The 19021-nt window shown below is 33.3% G+C and overlaps 1 protein-coding gene and 1 long non-coding RNA gene across 2 annotated transcripts; one reads left to right on the top strand and one right to left on the bottom strand.

Annotated features, from left to right (window-relative positions):
• Positions 1 to 7201: 7201 nt before the first annotated feature.
• On the top strand, positions 7202 to 10345 carry LOC109173172 (protein FAR1-RELATED SEQUENCE 5-like). Its single transcript, XM_019322489.1, has 5 exons — positions 7202 to 7286; positions 7383 to 7478; positions 7645 to 7716; positions 7879 to 8950; positions 9265 to 10345. Exons 1-5 carry the CDS (start codon positions 7202 to 7204, stop codon positions 10343 to 10345), a joined length of 2406 nt encoding a protein of 801 aa, XP_019178034.1.
• A 6975-nt stretch (positions 10346 to 17320) lies between these two features.
• LOC109152473 lies at positions 17321 to 19011 on the bottom strand. The gene is made up of 4 exons (XR_002049412.1): positions 18715 to 19011; positions 18323 to 18439; positions 17852 to 18172; positions 17321 to 17601 (listed from the first exon to the last, which is right to left on the bottom strand). It is a non-coding gene; the product is annotated as an uncharacterized LOC109152473 (long non-coding RNA).
• Positions 19012 to 19021: the final 10 nt, after the last annotated feature.

The raw sequence follows: 19021 nt of genomic DNA on the forward strand, positions 1-19021 counted from the left end.
ATTACAAATAATAATAATAATAATAATAATAATAATAATAATAATAATAATAATAATAATAATAATAATAATCCAAACAAAACGATATACAAAATAAAATTAAATTTAAAATTAAAAATAAGAAGAAGAAGACAAAAGGGAGTCACGGGCTCCATTTGTAAATAATGCTGGATCATTTTGATCCACATTGAAAATGTTTGGAAAGAGAAGCTCTTGAGCTCCTCTATATAAGAGGAGCAATGCTCCTCTTACAAACATAATTGTTTGACCATCAATGTGGGCAAGTATTGAAAAGTCCAAATGCTCATGTTTTATTTGTGAGTACTATTGACCCGACAAATTATGATGTGAAATTGTGTCCACCTTGCATGGTAGACACGGTTCCAAAATTGTTCATAATTATGAATATATAGTTCTATATAATTATGAACATATAATTATGTAAAGATTCAATAATTGTGAATATGAAGTTTAAAAATTATGAATATATAGCTTTATAATTATGAACATATAATTAAGTAATTATGAACATATAGTTTTGTAATTGTGAATATAGAGTTCATAATTATGAATATGAAGTTCAAAGATTATGAATATATAGCTTTATAATTATGAACATATAGTTCAGTAATTATTAACATAGAATTGTATCCACCTTGCAAGGTGGACACGGTTCCACAGCATAACTATTCAATTGACCTGTTACATATAATATCTGTTCACCTATTGAAGCCCAACGAGTCAAAAGGCTCTTATTTAATAAACATTATCTTAGTGACTTCTTATTTTAGTTTTTTTTTTTTTTAAATTTTTTTTTAATTTATTAGGGGGTTTGGGAAAGATTAACCCAAAATGTAGATGTATTGGTTTAGTTTTTAGCAGTTTGGAGCAAATTGCTAAGTTATTAAATACTATGTTTGGTGTTTTGATTAAATATAAAATGTTAAACATTTGAATTTGTTAAAATTTTGTCGAATTTGCGAAATAATCAAATTACAACAACAACAATAATAATAATAATAATAATAATAATAATCCAAATAAAACTATATATAAAATAAAATTAAAATTAACAAAAAAAAAAAAAAAAAAAAAAAAAAAAAAAAGACAAAGGGGAGCCCGTCCCTTTGTAAATGATATGGGATTATTTTGATCCCACATTGAAAATGTTTGAAAAGATAAGCTCTTGAGCTCCTCTATATAAGAGGTACAAACATAATTGTTTGTCCATCAATGTTGCAAGTATTGAGAAGTTAAAAGGTTCTTATTTAAGAAACCTTAACTTTGTCTTCTTATTTTAGTTTTTATTTATTTATTCATTATTTATTATTTATTTATTATTAGTGGGTTGGAAAAGATTAACCCAAAATGTATGTATTGTTTTAGTTTTTAGCAGTTTAGAGCAAATTACTAAGTTATTAAATAATATTTTTGGTGTTTTGATTAAAGATAAATTGTTAAAATGATGAATTTGTTAAAATTTTGGTGAATTTTTCAATCTCAATTTTTTTTAATTGTCAATAATAATAATAATAATAATAATAATAATAATAATAATAATAATAATAATAATAATAATAATAATAATAATAATAATCATCATCATCATCCAAACAAAACGATATACAAAATAAAATTAAAATTAGAAAAAAAAAATAAAGAATGATGTGGGATCATTTTAATCTCACATTGAAAATGTTTGGAAAGATGAGCTCTTGAAAATGTTTACATGATGTGGGATCATTTTAATCTCACATTGAAAATGTTTGGAAAGATGAGCTCTTGAAAATGTTTACAAACATAATTGTTTGCCATCAATGTGGGCAAGTAGTGAGAAGTCCAAAGTTTTTTTTGTTTCCTTTTTGTTTAGAAGTAAAGGAATATTAAAAATAGAAAAAAAAAATATTTCAATAATAATATTTCACATCATCAAGGAGTGAATGCATATTTTTAAAAATAGTAAATGTAAATTAAAATGGAATGAAAATATTTCATTAATAATATTCTACATCATCAAATTAAAATGTAACGGAAATTAGGTAAAAATATCAATACATCTATATTCTAATTGACTGAAAATAAAAAAAAAGAAAATTGACTGAAAATGAATCTAATATTACTAATTGACTGAAAATTTTAAAAGGAAATGAATATTAATAATTGACTGCAAATAAAAAAAAATGCTCCATAATTGACTAAAAAAAGAAGAAGAAATGACCAGATCATTGCATTTTAATTAAAAATAGAATGAAAATTAAAAATTGGAGAAAAATATTTCAATAATAATATTCTACATTATTAATAGTAAATGCATATTTTAAACAATAGTAAAGGTAAATTAAAAATGAAACGGAAATATTTCAATAATAATATCTATATCATCAATTAAAAATGGAACGAAAATTAGGTAAAAATATCACTACATTTGATATTCTAATTGGTTAATTGACTGAAAATAAAAAAGAATAATTGGCTGAAAATGAATCCGATATCATTAATTGATTGAAAATATAAAAGGATAACTAATTGAATTGGATAGGATTGTGTTGTCACTACCAATGTCGTCTACAAAGAGGTTTCAATAATGTGTAAATATAATCGGTGATATTAAGTTTTTTTTTTTTAATGAATAAATTGTTATATATCTAGACAAAAAAATATATCTTCCATACAAATGAATAAGGATACCAATTCATTTCTATAACTGAGTTGTTAGAGAGCGAGCACATTTTCCTAATTTATGAAAATTCTAAACAATGATAAATAAAATCTTCAAAGTTATAGCACTGTATGCGTACATCTAGACATTAGCTATTAATTTGAGCAATTATTTGCACAAATTCAAGCAATGATAACATCAAAATATATAAACGATCCAAACCATGTATTTAATTGCACTATATAATATTTGATGTTCTAATTTAAATAATTATATATCGATTCATATATTCTTAATATATTACAACAAATCTATTCCGTGCATCGCACGGGTGCAAATACTAATTAAATATTAAAAAAAAAATACCTGCATTTCAGATGTGACCATTTGGACAGCAGTGGTAAATGACTAGAGTTAATTATATTTTTGTGTTAGATTTATAATTGTCATTCTATTTTTTTTTAGAACATTCCATGTTGATCATAGTATTATTGTAGTAGTACCATTTTTTGTCATTCGTCCACAACCCTGTTTAAATGACGTTAAATAGGAGAGCATTTCGATATTTTTATAAAAGTGGGTTAATCCGATATATTTTAAATCTCTAAGCTAATTCCCGGCTAGAGTCACATATATTCTTCAATTGCAATATGCGCCTCCTCAATAGAGCCTCCACAACGAGCCCCCACAATAGTGGAATAACACATAAATCTATGACCAAAAAATTAAAACTTAGAACCAAATAGACTTAAATACCCTCATATTTTACGACATTTAAATAGGTTTGTTGATTGAGGACAAAGGTCATGCCATAATACTAGGACCAAAATTGGATGTTAAAAAAAATGAAATGTCACCTATAAATATATGACCAAAAAATGGAATTAACTCTTTTTAACACTAATGGCAAAATATGAAGGTTTTCAATCTTTGACAACTCTAGAAAAAACTACAACGGGACCTGCGATTTTGGTCAAAAGCACAAATTCCATTGAAGTTTCTTAGAGCAAGACCATTTGTAGTTTTTTCTCTAATTTTTGCAAAGAAAAAACAATTGGCATAGCTTTTGAACAAATGGGAGCTTGGGTTTGTTAGTGGTTTTTTCTCATGAAAAAACTACGGAGTAATTTTTTTACTTTTATTATTTTGCAAGAGAAAAAAATAAAAAGGAATGGAGCCAGACTCTCGTCTACCTCTCTCGGGCCAACTTGCTGGCGTGTGGGCGATTCAGAGTGGTGGCCACTCCGAATTTATTGCAACTTAGCCGTTGCCATTACCATATTTCCTGCCGTTGTCAATTCAAAAAAAAAAAAAAATTATTATTATTATTATTATTATTATTATTATTATTATTATTATTATTATTATTATTATTATTATTATTATTATTATTATTATTATTTCCCTTTTTTGAGTACTTATTATTATTTTCCTATAAATACCATATATCCAATAATTCTTAAACTTTTTCATCCTGCCCTTAATTCATCTTTGTAGTTTAATTTTTAAGCAATTGGTTTTAATTTATAAACAAATAGTAGTTTGATTTTAATTTTATAATTATCATTTAAATTATGTAGGTATGCTTAATTTATCTAAAATAATTAAAAGTAATGGAGTAAAATGGTGGGTCTACAAAAAAATTGGAAAAAAAAAAAACTAAAATTAATTGCGAGAAGGGTTTTTGGAATTGAATGAAATAGTGGATAATGAGGTGGATGTTAGGACCCATAAAAAAACTCATAAGGGAGATGTTCGATGGGGTTCAGTGATTTCAGGCTTAGAAGGCAGAACTCAGCCGATGAAATACACAGGGGGAAGAACGACCGAACAAGTCTTGCTTCGCATGTCTTCGCCGGGAAGCTGTTCCAAGGAGTGAGGCAGAGGCATTGAGGAAAATGGGTGGTGGAGATAAGGCTATCGTGAAATCGGACGAGGGTATGGACGGGGACGATCGACACATCAAATGACTTACAATCACATGTGTAATAGAAAGTAAGAAATAGATATTAAGACCTGCATCATATCATAGATCACAATGAAATCTGAAACTTCTACCAAAAATGTCGACTTGCATTCCAAAAAGCCAACTCTTTACCCTGAATGTTTACAAAAATGCAAATGATAGGGTAACCATAACTCCAAAGTGGCCAACTGCAAAAGAAAAAGATTAAGCTGGCTAAAGCTTCATACCGTTAGTATAATACTAAACCAAGTCAAAGCATAAACATCAAGATATGAGTGGGGAATGTGATTGAATAACTTTGGCAATGGCAATTTATTGGCAAATTATAAAGACCACACATTTGAAAGCTCAAAATTTTTGGAGCTTTGTTGACCTTGGTCTTGGAGTTGATGTAGCCACTATACGACGACGAGATCATTTGGTCTTGGGACAGATTCACAAAGGTGTTTTTTTGAAGGGTAGAAACTGAATATCATTAATAATCAACCAACAAAGAAATACAGGGCGGTGGTACAAACATCCACGACCCTAGAACAGACGAAGAGCTAGTTGTCCGTGCCAAAACATGAGCCACATGATTCGTTGACCGCTTGACATGGTGAACAGACACGTTCCCAATGTGAGCCACGACATTGTTTAACAACTAAACCCACATACGATAGGTCCAAAGAAAGCGAATTAAAACTAGAACAAAACGAAAGGCAATCAGTTTCAATAATTAAATCACTAAAGCCACAAGATTTCAACTAAGAAAGCGCTTCCTTTACCGCCATGGTCTCAACTAGAAGAGGGTCATGACCGCATTCGAGCCGGGCACAATGCGCTGCAACAAACTTTCCGACAAGGTCCCTTACTAACTGCAGCATCTAGTTTTCAGTAAAAAAAAATGAAATGGATTCCGGTATAGTTTTCTGGAACATATTAATAAGCTAGACCCATACTGCGAGTTGTTTCATGCCATAAATAAACTCGGACACTCAAGAAATCTGTTGGACAAGCGGATTCACATCTCTTACAACCAACACAGTCCTCTGTTCTTGGAGCGGAAGCAATTTATTTAGCCTTACATCCGTCCCATGATATCATTTCTAATACATCGGTAGGGCAGGTTCGGACACATTGAGTCATCCTATACATGTATCATAAATCTTTACGGAATGTGACATTGGATCTATAGAGTTCTGAACGTCATAAATTTTCGATCTAGTAACCTTGACAAACGAATCCCTTTTTTAAATACCAGATGAATCAATGAGTTATTAGAATTTTTCTAATCAATCTACTTCTGGATTGGTTTAGGAGAGAGGGCTAAAATACTTTGATTTATTATGTTTTTGCAAACATGATCATACCTTATGTAGATGCAGCAAACCTACATGCGAATTCTAATCAATTTATCAACACTCAATATTAGAATTTATAGGATTCATACTAATTATTCAACAAATTTGATTGGTCAATACGAGTTGATTTTCTGTTACGATAAATTGAGGAAACAATAGCCAGCCCAATAGCTGCTTCAGCAGCTGCAATAGCTATAATAAAAATTGAGAAAATGTCTCCTTTTAATTGACGATTATCAAAAAAAATACGAAAAGGTTACCAAATTCATATGAAGTGCATTAAGTAATGGAGGAATCCAAGAAGCCACAGCCTGTACACCATTCACCTCCGATGCTGCCCAGTTTTGGAATACACATTAAGCCATAACTCACATAAGCTATGAAGCTGCCATCTCAAACCATGAGCAGACCACACTGTCTCTTTCCATATCATATCATTTCTTGCATTCCAAATTAGTTACCCAAAAAATTTTATTCAACAACACAGGCAAGCTTGCTATCAGTATGTGTTACTGCCGTGCAAGTACAGAATTGAAGAGATGTTCCATTGTTTCCAGGTGGGAGGCACATAATGGACAACTAACCATCCACCACCTGCCCAGTGCCCAAACACGTCTAGTTTTTAAGATTTCACGAACAGGGAGGACATTTCGCATACATCTCCATATAAAGTTTTTTACCTTTAATTTGGTGGGACTGATAGCTTCCAAAGCTTAGCTTTCTCCGATCCATTCTGTAAACTGAAGTTGAGGGTCAGCTCCAATAATGTGATCGACTGAGTTAGTAAACACTAAACAGTAGGCATGCATGTTTCACCGTGTAAACTAAACTCCCCTTTTATCACCTTTCTAACACCATAGATTGAAGAGAAATAATAGGAGTAGCAAGCTAAGGATACGATTCGATTGCTAACCCCATATCGTGGCAAATTATATTATGCACCGCGGTGCATAATCCATTATGCACTGAGGGTATGAAACGGCGCCGTTTACCATTAATTAAGGCGCGGTTCAGACGTCGCCGTTAATTGTTTCCGGACGGCTAATTTCTATCAGTCGTCGTTATTTTCCTATTTTGAAGTCGTATTTCTTTCCTTTTATTAGATTTGCCGTTCTTTCCTTTTTCCTTTTTTTTTTTTCTTATGATTCTTCGATCTGTTCCTGATTCGATTCGTCGAATTGATATAGTTTTGGTATCAGTCGAATTATTGTATTGTTTTCTATGATCGGAAATATGAATGAAATAGTAGTTACAAACAGGATTGAGGAGATTGATTCGAATTCAATGATCGTTGATGAGAACAGTTCAGTATTTGCAGGTGTATATCATTATACTATGTATTACAGTCTTGTGTGATGTTGTTATTGTTTGAGTGTAATTGGTAGATATGTTATGGTTTTTTTTTTTGTTGCAGGTAAAGATGATATTCCGGTCGCCGGTGAATGTATTTCGCCGATTGCGTTCGATGTTCCGTGTACAAATTTTGTCGATGATAATGAGTATATTCCAGGTATTAAATGCATTAATGTTCTTGTTCATGTTCTTATTTGAGTTATATATTATTCAGGACCATGTTACGCAGCTTAATGCTGATATCGCTGTAGTTTCGGTTATTGAACAATATAGTGTCGGTTTTAGTGACCTGAAGTGTCAGTTTATATTTTATTTGGTTGCAGATGATTTTGACAATTCTATTGTTGTTGATGGTACATCTGAACATGTTATTGTTGAAGAGTCAGCTATTCCAGGTTACATGTTTAGTTTGATTCTTAACTGATTTTGAATTTGTTGTGTTTTTAAAACCATGGTAGTCAGTTTCATGTTTAATGGACAATAGTGTTAGTAGAATGCTAATGTAGTATATATAGTTTCAGTAGAAATGTTAAAGGGATGTTTTAATAAAATCACAGATAATGAAGAATTGTTGGGACTGTCTGTTGGATCAATAGAGGATGCATTTGGTAAATACAATGATTATGCGTTTCGTATGGGATTTAGTGCTAGAAAGGGCAAAAAGTATTATGTTACTGGCACTCGGATTTTGAAGACGAAAGTGTTTTGTTGTTCTAAGTCTGGTTTTAGAATAATACCAGACAATCCTAATAAGTGTTACTCAAAGATAGTTACTAGGTCTGGATGTAATGCAATGTGTCAATTTGATATAGATTCAAATGGGAAATGGGTTGTTACTAAACATGTGAAGGAGCATAACCATGAACTGTGTCTGGCTTCATCAAGTTATATGCTTAGATCGCATAGGAAAGTGTCTGAGAATCAGCTGACATGTTTAAAAAACATGAAGAGGAGTGGGGTCCCCTTATCGGATGGTATTCGCTTCTTAAAATGTCAGTCAGGAGGGTCACTGTTTGTTGGATTTACTCCTAGGGATGCGTATAACATGATATCTTCAGATTCGGCAAAGCATTTAGATGGCACTGATTCTAATAGCTTGATTGAGATATTTAGAAGGAGACAAATGGATGAATCTGATTTCTATTTTGAATTTGAACTTGATGAGGATGCAAGGCTGTGTAACTTTTTCTGGAGGGATGGTCAAATGAAGGCTGATTATGATTTGTTTGGTGATTTAGTTGTACACGATACAACATACCGTACAAATAGATATGATATGATATGTGCCCCTTTTGTAGGCATGAATCATCATTGCATGAATGTGATGTTTGGTTGTGGGTTTTTACTCAATGAGAGGATAGAGTCGTTTGTTTGGTTGTTCAAAGTATTTGTACGATCAATGGGTGGTAAGCATCCTCAAACAATAATGATTGATCAGTGTGCTGCCATGGCTGCTGGAATCGCACAAGTATTTTCGAATTCAAATCATAGGCTTTGTATATGGCACATTGGGGAGAATTCGAAGAAGCACATAAAAAGTCTGAGAAATAAAAAAGGTTTCTTAGAGCTTTTCAATTTTCTTTTGAAGTACACTGACACCGAAGCTGAATTTGAGTTTTATTGGACCAGGTATTTTTACTGATTTTTTCACAATGATATTATGTTAGTGTTTTATATTCTGGTGAATTTGTGTTCTGTATGTTGATTGATAGCACCTTAGCTATTAAATGATATTATAGGTTGTATGAAATGATACTACTTATTTGATCAAATGATACTGTGTCAGTGATTAACAGTTGATGATTGTATTTGTTTGTAGAGCTCAGCTGGATTTATTCGGCATTCCCTATACCCCCTCTACTTAGAAATATGATCATCAACTTAGAAATATACAGTATAGGTTTAAATTCATGTTCTTTTTTTTTCTTTATATTTTTTTTCAGGATGATGATAGAATATGGGTGCTATAAAAATGTTTGGTTAAATAAGCTATATTCTATTAGGGAGAAATGGTGTCCTGCATTTAGTAAAGAATATTTCTCTGGTGGTATTTTATCATCTCAAAGGAGCGAGTCTACGAATCATTCAATATCTAGAAGATTATCAAAAACAGCTGGGTTGTGTGATTTTTATAATTCATTTGTTAGTGTAGTTTCTGAGTGGAGAAGTAGGGAAAACGGTGAAAATGTGCGTTGTTCACAAGGGTTGGCACCTATGGTGATGAATCATGTGAAGCTCCTTTCACATGCTAGGGACATATATACTATTGAGATATATTATCTTTTTGAGGAACAGTTTTTGAAAGGGACTTCATGCCATCAAGAATCTGTTGGGGGAAGTGGTAATGAGATAAAGTATCATGTGTGGCGTCCTGACGTTGATCTCATTCGTCATGAAGTGTGTTTCAAAGTGAATGATTTGGATATATCTTGTAGCTGTATGTTGTTTTCAGAGATGGGTATTTTATGCTCACATTCTTTACGCATTTTTAATGTCCACTGCGTTGCAGCAATACCAGATAAGTACATTATCAAAAGATGGACCAAAAAGGGTATTGAAGATAGAATAATAAGCAGTGATAGTTCCTTGAATATTCTTAGCATTGCGTCATCTGTTTGGGTTATTCAAATGGGTAGGAAGTTTCAGCAGTTAGTTTTATCCAGCCAAGTAAATTGCAAGGCTCGGGAAGTGTGTGAAAATGCTTTTGAGGATGCTAGGAGGAAGGTTGAAGGTGATATTGGTCCTATTGTCATTGAAGATGGTGAAGAACGGATAGCTGGTGTAATTCAAAATCCAGCACGTAATAGGACGAAAGGTGAACGCAATAGGAGGCATATTAGCACAATTGAAAAAAAGTATAACCAAGTGAGAGGGCGGAAGTTGGGTGTCAAGGTTGCTGAAATGAGTACAAAGGCTGCAGTGCAGGCATCTGTTGAAGGAGTTGTTGCTAATATTGTTGGCAGTGGTTATTTTGTTCATCCCTCTAGCGGCAGTCACGAGTTAGGTTTGGTTAAATCTAGTTGATAGGTCAATTACAATCATTGTAATATTGGATTGGATTGGTTTGGATATTAGATAGTATGTGTGTTGTCATGGTAGCATAGTTTTTTGCAGTATGAAAGTCTGCTGCATGTTTGACATATTATTTTTTATGTTTTTAAATGAAGTCCTAGATATTTTTAAATGATACTGTAGTGTATATAAAATGATACCACAGTGTATGAAGAATGAAACTAAACAGTATGTCTCTCACATTTTCATATATATTATAATGTAACTATAAATATAATGAACTGATACTGTAGTGTATAATAAATGATACTTTAGTTTATGCAAAATGAAACTGAATATAATATCTTTAATATTTTCATATCTTAGTAAATGAAACTATAAGTGTAATGAACTGATAATGTATAGGATACGAACTGAAAGTGTACGTGTAATAAACTGAAACTAAAAACATTTATATGGAATTACATCATTATACTTGATTAACCAAAAAGCTTGAAGTTCAGAACCATCATTGTGTTCAGTGAGCAAACTTTAAAACCAAACAACATCGTCTTTCAGTCAACAAAAATTGTAAACAAGATGATAATCTACCCAAAATATCAATTGAATATGTCATTTGGTACCCAAAAATATTGACACCATTTAGGCGACTTATGTTCTTGTCATATCAAAAACAAACATTCACATTTTCGTAGCTGTTCCGTTTATCATAGTGATCTATTTGTTGCTTTCAAACGCTGTCTTGGCGTTCTTCAGGACTTCTGCTTTGTACTGATTGGTTGGCATCATGATAATTCTGGCTGCATATGTTGCTCGTAGAGACATCAAGTAGAGATCCTGCATTTTGTTGGTACACATTAGTTAACTATGTTTTGTGTCAGAGAATTTGAGTAGTACAAATATGTAAAGTATTATATGTATATACATTTTGATCCTGTTTCTTTGGAACAAACCCACATTTCCAGTTCTGATCCCCCATGTAGGTTTCCATATGTCTCATTACGTACAAACCACAGTCAATCTTGTTAGCTGATGATCTCCAACTCATTTTAACTAGGTCAACAGTCAATTTTTTCACATTTGCCTGCATATCTTTCATTCCATTCTTTCCAAGGAATAATGCAAATGCATTTTGCTGCATGTCAGAAGTAATTAGATATGAATTATAGGTGAATTGGTTTTGAGTATTGAAGTAAGTAACTAGATGACTTACAAGCAGTTGTGGACAGTCACCATACTTGCTGTGAATTTTCAGCCCTTTGAGGAGTGGCAGGTTGTCAATGATTTCAAGCTTTGATGTAATGAAATTTAAGCACAAGACAAAGAAGTGATGATGCCGGTAAATGGGAAAGAACATCTGTTTTGATTTTTTAATGTTTTTTTTAAAGAAAAAAATTAGAAAACAGTAGTAGTATGTTTAACTGTAAATATAATATTTTGAAAAAGAAATGATTACCAATTTTGCATCACTAATATCGACATTCCCCATGTTCTGTATCTCGGTGGTTAGACACTGCACAAAGTCTTCTTGTCTATGTGACTGGTGGTGTGGTGCCCAATCTGGTGCAGTGTCAAGTTGGAGCTGTAGAGTATACATTTTACATTAAAGGATGTTATTCATAAGTAAACATGCATAACGTGAAAAATAGTAATGGTGTTTGGTTACAAAAGATTGTGTTGTGAAGTATATCCTCTTTGGCTTATCAATCCCACGGCTTGGATCCAACATATTCAGTCTTAGACACCAAACATCTAAGAATATACTCTCAAGCTCAGCACTTCTTAAGGTCTGGAATTGCTCTCTATTGATGTAGTACCCCTCATGGCCAAACAGTTGTTCACTGTCATATTTGAAAATGTATATAAATAAAGTAGGTAGCATTCAAAATTGTATATTAAAGATTGGGTGTTAAGTGTGCTTTATACCTTAATGGTTATTCTTCTGTTGGGTCAAGGAAAGCATAGTCTGAAATCAACTTTTCCTTTGGACCGACATTCTTCAGCTTTTCAACATTTGTTGTCCAGTATGGGGACCTTAGGCGCAACGGCAGGTTCCTGATCCTCTTTGTCTTATCAATTATAACATCTTCATTGTTGTCATCAATGTCAGGCCCAGAAATCAAACTGCAGTTTTATGGAAGATCATGCATATATCAGCATATAGAGATACAGTGCATATAATGCAGTATCACTTGATAAACAAGTCAGTTTCAGTTATATATATATATATATATATATATATATATATATATATATATATATATATATATATATATATATATATATATATACACATATGTCAGGCATACTATTCAGTGTCGGTTTGCATACAATATGGTGTCACTTTATGAATAATACAGTTTCATTTATTAAAGGTTGCACTTCAATTGAAAATGAGTGGAAGCAGTGTAGATATAATAGGTTGGAGCATACCTATCAAATAGATTGTTTTCAGTTCCAGGTGGTGGGGTTTCCAGTTGTGGTTCACCAGAGTCTGAACTGTCACTTTCTTCTTGAATATCACTTTCATTGTTCTGGTTTTCAGTATCATCTTGTGCTTGCGTATCATTCATTTCTTCAGGGATATGTTGAGGTTGTGATGAGTTTATAGGGCTAATTCCAAGATCAAAACTTGGTGTTTGAATCGGATGTGGCGTTTGTGATTTAGCAGGAGCTTGAGTCGGGTAGTCTTTGGTGGTTTGGTAGAATGCCTGTTCAAGCGCATTGACTGCTTCAAGGAAACTTGGATGATTGTAAAGCTCATCATCATACAATAAAGTCTACTCTCGTTCTGGTTGTGAAGAAGAGACTGAAGTAATCATGTCAGCAATGTTCCCAAAAGTGATCTTAATTATTTCTCCACCAGTTCTTGTGTTTCCTATAGAAGCCATCACCCCAGCAAACTCAACAACTGTGTCAGCCATCCTATTCAGTACAGATGTAGTCCTCCCAAGGGACTCATTTGATTGGCTGCCTTCCACTTGAGCACCGCTCTTTTCAGGTATGTTTTCTTCCCTGGTCGCACGTTCTTGATGTTGAGCTCTGTCAAGTACCTTTCCTCGTCCAAATTTTCCAGACAATACCTCTGCCTTGATTCTTTGCTTAACTGTTTCTTCAGTCCAAGCAGTTATTGCAGGGGAATCCCTTTGAATCTTCTCACCCTTGTATTGTACTCTGTCAAGGTATGTTAACTGTGTTTGAAAGAATAAAAGTTATAATTAGCAGTTATGTTATCAGTAATTGTAGTAGCATATAGTGTATAGATTAATGAGAAAATTATTACAAGTGCATACCAAAATATTACCAGCAAGAACAGTGAAGGACCAGTGAAAAAGCTCTCTTTGTTATTCTTCCAAGATTCAACAGCATTTACCAAAGATCTGAATGTGTATTGACACCAATTCAAGTCTTTCAGCTTTGAAACATCAAGCATGGAGTATAAAATCTTGTAGGTTGCTTTTGTGCTCTGGTTGCCCTTTACCAAGCTGGATACAAGCAGCACAATGAAGTCTCTCTTGAACATATCTCCACTGTCTCCTCTCTCAATAATGGCCGCTGGCATTGTATTCGTCACCGGAGAACCTTTTGTTATTCCCCACCTCTGTCTCCAAGCTGCCAACAATTTCTTGTATTCAACAGATTCATTCTCAGAAGGAGCCTCAATAACAGGGATTTTCCCTTGGGGAAGGTTCATTGTGCTGTGTACATCATCCTCCGACAGTTGCATGTCATTATTTTCCAACATCAGTATGCACTCATAGACATCAAACCTTTCGACAAGATACCTAGTTAGTCTGCTATCCCAGTCAAATATGGTCAAGTTTAACATAGCAGCAAACCCAATATCTTGAACTGCTCTGCGTTGATCTGGTGATAGAGACGAAATGAGGGTCCGAAAATACTTTGGTGACATTCTGGTTTGTAGATATTGCATTTTACTCATCTCACTCTTAACTGCAGATTTCTTTATTCTCTTGTGTATTTTCTTCTCAACATTGGGGCTTGCTGTTGCTTTGCGCTTGGGCAACGATGGTCCCTGGTCCTTTGATCCCTGAGCAGCTGGTTTTGATGCAGTTGTGTTTGTCTTAGGAGCAGGAGCAGATTGTTTGGTGGCTTTAGCTCTCTTTGGTGATTTTGCTGTTGATTTGCGTTTGGGTGCCCTTTTTTTGTGCCTCTCTTCCACCTGAACAGTTGGTTCGGGTTCATTTTCAGGTGGTCCATTTTCCTGTCCATCTTCTTCTTGCACAGTTTGTTCTGGTTCAGATGGAATGGTTGGTTCATTTTCAGGTGTTGGTGGTTTATCTGCAGGTTGTCCTGTGGCTTCAACGTTCTTTGATGTTTTTTCGGCAGCAGGTGTTGGTTGAGATGGTGGCGTTGGTTTGGCTGCTTGTGAGTCCAAGACGGCCTTGGTTCTTTGCTTTCTTGTGGCTTTCTTCATCTGTATAGGTATGGTCTGCAACAGTATGATAAGTTTTAATGATGAATATTTTATAAAACAAAATGCGACACACATATGAGCACTTTCAGTTCATATACAATGCACTTTCAGTTCATATACATTAAACTTTCAGTTCATATACATTACACTTTCAGTTCATATACAATGCACTTTCAGTTAATATACAATACACTTTCAGTTCATATACATTACACTTTCAGTTCATATACAATGCACTTTCAGTTCATATACATTATACTTTCAGTTCATATACAAATCACTTTCAATTGAAATAATATTATAGTGTCAATGAATATCTTTTAAAACAATATGAGACACACATATAAGAACTTTCAGTTCATCTACGATACACTTTCAGTTCATATACAATACACTTTCAGTTATTATACTATACGCTTCCAGTTGAAATAAGATTGTAGTGTTGATGAACATTTTTAAAACGAAATGCGACACACATATAAGCACTTTCAGTTCATATACAATACACTTTTAGTTCATATACAATACACTTTCAGTTGAGAATAAATGCAGTTTAATTTAAGAAGAAATAGAGTTTCATTTGGATATAGTAGTTTCATATGTAATATATGGGACCACACATTCCGTATTATTAAACACACTTTGCAGTTTTATTTTATACACAAACATCTGGGACCACATTATATGAAAAAGACAAACATGTGTTTCTTATTTAGGGTTTACAGTAATATTATAGTTTTGTTGATTGCATGTGTTTCTTATTTAGGGTTTACAGTAATATTAAATGCATTATAGTTTCTCAATGCATGTTTGTGATGCAAAATATGAATGTTGCTTTCGGAATGTCTGAAAAAAAACCTAGAATGTACTGTAGAACATATTTTTCTTTGTAGGTAAATAGAACATCGCATTATATACAATAGTATTATTACCTTCTTGTTGAAGTTATGAACTGAAATATGCAGAAATACGAAGAAGAACAGCGATGGAGACGAGAGGTAAAAAATGGCGGTTGAAGTTTTAGCTTGGAGAGAGTGCTAATGGTAAGTGTGGGTTGTTCGAGAAGAAAGTGACGACAAGACTTCCCTTTTTCGTTTTTATATTTAATTTTTTTTTTTTTTTTAAAAAAAAAAAAAAAGGAAACAACGCGCTGAAAGGTAATCGACGGCGTTAAAAGGCGCCGTTTCATTTAATTAATAAAACGGCGTCGTATATGGGCTGCGGTGCATAATCGATTATGCACCGCGGTCTATAATATAACAACTGCCATATCGTGATGACCCCTTCTTTAAGCAAAGGTTGACCTGTGCTCCTCCACATGTGGGGAAATAACCAGCTTTCAATAAACTCATGCACCTTGACACTTTGGCTCCAACTCAACCATTATTGAATCCCTTTGTTATTAGCACCACCGGTACGGTTTCCCACCCAAATCATTCATCATTCTTTCTATGCTTTCACAACTAGATAAATAGACATAGTGAAAATGGGAAGGGCCTGTGCAACACACTTTAACAAAATTTCCTTACCCGCCATGAATTGAGTCTTTCTCTAATTTTATGTTCAACAAAATGAAAATTTTGACTTGTCCCAAGAATGATGGAAGGCCTAGGTACTTGCCCAAATCACTAGTTATCTGTACACCCAGAAAATTAGCTTCATAGCCGGTAGCCGGTGATGTACTGGTGCTCAACATCATATTTGATTGTCATAATTTATGACTTGGCCTGAAGCTCCACACTATAAATCCAAAGATTCCTTTATTGCTTCTACTTCTCACTCACTTGCTCTAAAAAATAACACACTGTCATCGACAAACAAAAAGTGCGTAATCAATCCAAAGATTCCTTTATTGCTTCGACTTCTCACTGACTTGCACTAAAAAATAGAAATAGCACACTATCATCGGCGTAATCAATGGTGCACCCCTTGCCACCTTTATCCCATGAATATCGCCTCTAGCTTCTGCCTAGTGTAAGATTCACCAAGGTGTTAATTACTCTATTTTTTGGTAGTTAGTAACTAGTGCTGGAACATAGAAGTTTAAGTTACAATCATTGAGAAGGTTATATGATCGATGTGAGATAATCTCATGTATTTCACTCGTCTTATTAATTCGGTGAATAAGATAAGGTTATTTAATTTGAAGACACTACTGAAGATGGTGCAGTAATTGAAAAAAATTCTTCGATGAAGTATGATCATTTGGTAGTTTCAATAACAGTCACACAATATCAAGCTCTTATCAATTGTAGAGCAAAAAAAAATGATAGAAAGTCGGACAAGATTGCATCAAAATTGGAGCTACATCAAAGAAGTGGAGGATCTGATAAAAATCGTGGAAGAGAAAAATTTAGAGGAAAAGAACGTCTTAACTACAACCAAAGAAGATGTGGAGATAATACCAAACTACGGTAGCAACTGAGCGAAGCCGAACTCAAGCTCGACCGAACCTTAAAATTGAAGGCTCAATCTCAGGCTCAAATCTGTTGGCTCGAATTGAGGTCTAAATTTTGAGTTAGGGTTCAAGTTTGACTAGTCGAATTGCATAACCAAAATAACATACATTTATTTACAAACCATTAATAATATTAACAAATGAGTATTTATGGTATTCTAGCTCAGTGGTTTTTTCTCTCATTTTGATAGGTAAGATAAGATCGTGATTGAGAATGCAAAAAAAAAAAAAAAGAAAACATATTTTAAACAAAATAAAGAATGTATCTCACAAGCTACAGATTCTAGTCCATTCTCGAAGCCTTTTTTGCAGATTTCACACATATATGAAGTATGTGCTAGTTGGAAAGCCTCCCAACTGTGACATGATGAACTGCAATAAACAGAAGAGTTTTAAAAACAATTACTTGGGGTTGTTGAAAGTGAGGAACAAACCAATTCTTCTTCAAAAAAAAAAAAAAAAAAAAAAAAACAATATTAAGGACAAATGTTTGTTGCATGTTAAAATTTAATCCATGTGAACAACCTATTCATTTAGTGAGCATACAAGAGTACTGGCTACTAAAAACTTATATAAAGGGTTCCAAAGATGCATTTACTATTAGAAAACAAGAGAGACATACTGATAGATCAGAGTTACATGATGTCAACAACAATCTGACAAACATGTCCAACTAGGCCTGGATTCTCAAACTGCTACGTAACGAATCAGTTCATGATATGTTGATTTGTATAATGCATAACTCATAATAACAGTGGTGTAAATAATTTGATCTACAAAATGATTTCTCTGAAAGTAAAGTTGGATGGGCGTACCAATAAGACACCACCGACACTCAATAATAGTTTGTAGTTTTATTTTACTTTTAGAGAAACTATTTTGTAGATCAAATTATTTACATCACTGTTTTTCTGAGTTACAATTCGAGTATACAGTAGTATACCTGCATATAGATGTTCAATTCAGAGTCAATATGGTGTTAGATACCAAATGCTGCCATTATTTAAAGTTCAGGCAGAGCTTTACAATGCCATATATTTGGTCTACAATATGAAGGATATATATCTACAAGGAGACAAAGATAGTGTTTAACTGTGAAAAATATAGCCCATGATGGAGAAATCCTAACCATACTGTTGTATAAGGATGGTTCAGTTGTTGGTACATCCAATGTCGTTGGATTTGCATAGAAGGATCCTTTTGAGTTTATCTGCATAACCAATAACCAAGTGGTTGTGAACAGGAGGTTATACAAGCTTAAGACATGAAATGGGAAGCACAAAAGGCACTTAAATAGATCATTTACATTACACAACACACTTTGAATATTGATTAGTCCATTTTTACCTAGCTTAATTTACTGTTTCCAAAGCTATATATACCTGGAAAATGTATCATGGATAGTACAAATTTGGGGGGAGGGGAGTTCAATATGGACTAAAGAGTTGGTAATTTATTTGGCCACACAGCAAAATGGAAACTTACAAAAGATAGAAATTAAAATCTAATTCTCACGGTAGAAGCTCAACAAGGCAGTGACAGACTCCAGCCTCAATTACAGCTTGGATTTTCTCGCCCAGCATTCATCTGTCAGGACTTCCTCGTCATTTGAATGTACAAGCTGTGCAAGGGTAGGCAGAGCTGCTTTCATGATATATACAGTCAAAAAAGTGACAAATAATAAACCTTTATAAGCAAGATTGTATTGTATACTATATACAGTCAAAACAATGACAAATAAGCAAGAATTCAGAAACATTAATCCTTATCCATATTACTCATCATAAATCTG

The sequence above is a fragment of the Ipomoea nil genome, unplaced genomic scaffold (genome assembly GCF_001879475.1).
Source record: "Ipomoea nil cultivar Tokyo-kokei standard unplaced genomic scaffold, Asagao_1.1 scaffold0019, whole genome shotgun sequence".
NCBI lineage: Eukaryota > Viridiplantae > Streptophyta > Magnoliopsida > Solanales > Convolvulaceae > Ipomoea > Ipomoea nil.